This window comes from Lolium perenne, chromosome 5, assembly GCF_019359855.2.
Source record: "Lolium perenne isolate Kyuss_39 chromosome 5, Kyuss_2.0, whole genome shotgun sequence".
Taxonomy (NCBI): domain Eukaryota; kingdom Viridiplantae; phylum Streptophyta; class Magnoliopsida; order Poales; family Poaceae; genus Lolium; species Lolium perenne.
This window is the reverse complement of record NC_067248.2, coordinates 80,058,999-80,062,605: the sequence shown is the minus strand read 5'-3', so window position 1 is coordinate 80,062,605 and position 3,607 is coordinate 80,058,999. Positions and strand designations below refer to the sequence as shown.

The 3,607-nt window shown below is 47.4% G+C and overlaps 1 protein-coding gene across 1 annotated transcript; it reads right to left on the bottom strand.

Moving 5' to 3' along the window:
• Positions 1-2,003: 2,003 nt before the first annotated feature.
• Positions 2,004-2,687, bottom strand: LOC139831531 (uncharacterized). Its single transcript, XM_071820826.1, has 2 exons — positions 2,604-2,687; positions 2,004-2,432 (listed from the first exon to the last, which is right to left on the bottom strand). The coding sequence occupies exons 1-2, from the start codon at positions 2,685-2,687 to the stop codon at positions 2,004-2,006; spliced, it is 513 nt and encodes a 170-aa protein (XP_071676927.1).
• Positions 2,688-3,607: the final 920 nt, after the last annotated feature.

Genomic DNA, 3,607 nt, shown 5'->3' with positions numbered 1-3,607 from the left:
CGCACATATCCTCGTCGTTTAATTCTGGGGAATGCCGCTGTTCCCTTCTACTTTGTCGCGCTCTGTCGACCCATGTTTGTGTTGCCGTGTCTCTTGCTCCACTTGGTCCTTCGGGAACTGTTGTTGTTGCTGCCGCAGGTCGTGGACTATTTTGCCTTGCTGTTCCTTCGGGAGGTGTTGATACAAACGCCGTTCCCATGGCTCCAACTCCCGCCATTGCCATGTTATACAATGCCTCCCTTGGATCTCCTGGGGGTGGTCTGGATGCAAGGATGAAAACTTGTGTCGCCATATACCCAGCTTCTGGTGTCTTGGGGATGATGTTCCCTCTTGTGTCTATCGACATAAAAGGCATGTCGAGGTTTTGAACCAAGTGCTCTCTTTCTCCTTCAGGTACGTTTTGCAATCTTGATCTTGCTCTGTTCCGAGCTTCCCTATGGCTATCACCCGAAGTTCTAGACTGTCAACTCAGCTCTGCCCTTCGCCTACTTGATGCAGAGGCTACCTCCTTTCTTTTGTTTAACTCAGCTGTCTGTTTTTCCAATTCCCTAGCAGCTCGTGCGAGCCTATATTGATATGCTTGTAACTCTTCTGGCGTGGCTGTGGTGGCCATTGGTTCTGAGCCATCCATAGCTCTTGCGGCTCTATCACATGCTGCTTGCGGAAGTTGAACTCTATCTCGCGGTTGTGACCCGATATATTTGTTGCCTAGGCCTCGTCGCAAATCAGAGGGATCGACGTATGGATTTCCCAAAAGCCTCAGATGTTTCCTCTTGGTCACGGCTTGGCTGTCCGATGACATAAATCTGATGATACTTTGTATTCGGATCTATGTTGGGTTTGGTGACACCATCATGAAGATTGGCGAAGACCTTGCCCACTGTAGTGGATTTGTCGATGAAGTTGGAGCTGTCGACACTGCTTGAGTCATCGCTTATATAGGAATCCGTAGATGACTCAAACGACATGTCGCTGAAGATCTTGGCAAGTTTTTCTCTTGCTCTGGTGCTGATGAAGCGTGACGACAAAGTTTCTTCCTCTCCTGATTTGGTTGATGATGTATAGCTTGAAAAATCGGAATCGACCGCCGACGATCCCGACGAAATCGGAATTTCGACACGATACGATCCCTCTTTCTCGACGCGAAAGTGAAATCTTCCGAACATCATCTCCATAGGCTCCTCCAGATACGCATATGCATCCAAACGGGAGGGCGGGTGAGGAACAAAATCAACATGACCAGTTGCGATCTGTTTACCTCGATCCATCGCGTTGCTTGCGGTTGATGAAGTCGACGATCTTGAACGTGCCATCGAGATCGGATCCTTGACGCCTCTAGTCCCGACGGTCGGCGCCAATTGACAAGGTATTAACTTGTCAATGCCTACGGGTTGTAGACTAGGGTTTAGTTGGAAGTAGAGGGCAAGTAGATCTCGAAGGTTTCAGCCGAAAAGTACTCGAAGATTATGAAAACTAGGGTTCAAGAAACAATGATTCGATGCTTTCTTTGTCCCTCGACTCTCCCTTATATAGGAGGCGGAGCCGAGGGATTCGTATTGCACAAGTTACAGAGTCCGGGAAGGTTTCTAACTCATCCCGGAAGATTACAAATAATGCTTCCTATTACAACTCTAGCTTTCCTTGACAATATCTTGGGCTTCCGAATCTTCTTATTCCTCGGGTAGTGGGCCTTCAGTAAACCCCGGGTATTATCTTCGGCAGGCCCATTGGGGATGCCTATGTCAGTCAACGATGACCCAGATCGAGTCATGGCCACGCTGGGATTTAGGCAAACCCGCAATGAAATCCATTCCGACTTCTTCCCACTTCCACTCGGGAACTTGGAGGGGTTGGAGTAGTCCAGCTGGTCGCTGATGTTCAGCCTTCACTCGCTGACACACGTCGCAGCGAGCAATGAAAAAGGCTATCTCTCGCTTCATACCGTGCCACCAGAATTGTTTCTTCAGGTCTTGATACATCTTGGTTCCTCCGGGGTGGATTGATTATGGGGTGTCGTGGGCTTCCTTCATGATGAGTTGCTTCAAGTCTTCAACATTAGGTACACACAGGCGTCCCTTGTACCACAAAACTCCCTTGGCGTCAATTTCAAAACCAGGAACTTCCTCCCTATTCATTCTACGTTTGATTCCTTCGATACTCTCATGACCCACCTGAGATTTCTTGATCTGATCGAATAAGGTTGGCTTCAGCTCAAGATTGGCCAAGAAACCATGGCTAACGAGCTCGAGGCCGAACTCCTCCGGTTCTTCATACAGCTTGGGTTGAGCAACTTTGATAAGGGCGTTCAACGAACAGGGCTCTCGACTAAGGGCATCAGCTACTACATTGGCTTTACCGGGATGATAATGAATACCGAGATCGTAGTCCTTGATAAGTTCCATCCATCTGCTCTGCCTCATATTCAGTTCTCGCTGAGTGAAGATATACTTCAGGCTCTTGTGATCAGTGTAGATCTCGCAATGATTCCCAACTAAATAATGACGCCAGGTCTTCAGGGCGTGAACTACCGCAGCAAGCTCTAAGTCATGCGTGGGGTAATTCATCTCGTGCGGTCGAAGTTGTCTTGACAAATAGGCTATCACCTTGCCTTCTTGCATCAGCACACTACCCAGCCCAAGTTTCAATGCATCACCGTACACATCGAAATCCTTGGTGATATCAGGCATGGTCAAGACGGGGCTGTGACTAATCTCTTCTTGAGTTCCTGAAAACTTGCCTCACATTTGTCGGTCCATTCAAACTTCTTATCCTTCTTCAATAGTTGTGTTAAGGGCCTCGCAATGCTGGAGAATTGATGCGCGTAAATGTACACGTCCGTTGGGAACCCCAAGAGGAAGGTATGATGCGCACAGTGGCAAGTTTTCCCTCAGAAAGAAACCAAGGTTTAATCGAACCAGGAGGAGCCAAGAAGCACGTTGAAGGTTGATGGTCGCGAAATGTGATGCGGCGCAACACCAGGGATTCCGGCGCCAACGCGGAACCTGCACAACACAACCCAAGTACTTTGCCCCAACGAAACAGTGAGGTTGTCAATCTCACCGGCTTGCTGTAACAAAGGATTAAGCGTATCGAGTGGAAGATGTTTGCAAAGAAAACAGTAAAACACAATTGCAGTAGATTGTATGCTATATAAAGAATAGGACCGGGGTCCACAGTTCACTAGAGGTGTCTCTCCCATAAGATAAAAGCATGTTGGGTGAACAAATTACAGCCGGGCAATTGACAAATAGAGAAGGGCATAACAATGCATATACATGATATGATAAATATAGTGAGATTTAATTGGGCATTACGACAAAGTACATAGACCGCCATCCAACTGCATCTATGCCTAAAAAGTCCACCTTCAGGTTATCGTCCGAACCCCATTCAGTATTAAGTTGCTAAGCAACAGACAATTGCATTAAGTATGGTGCGTAATGTAATCAACAACTACATCCTTAGACATAGCATCAATGTTTTATCCCTAGTGGCAACAGCACATCACAACCTTAGAACCTACTGTCACGATCCCAGGTGTCAATGAAGGCATGAACCCACTATCGAGCATAAATACTCCCTCTTGGAGTTAAGAGCAAAAACTTGG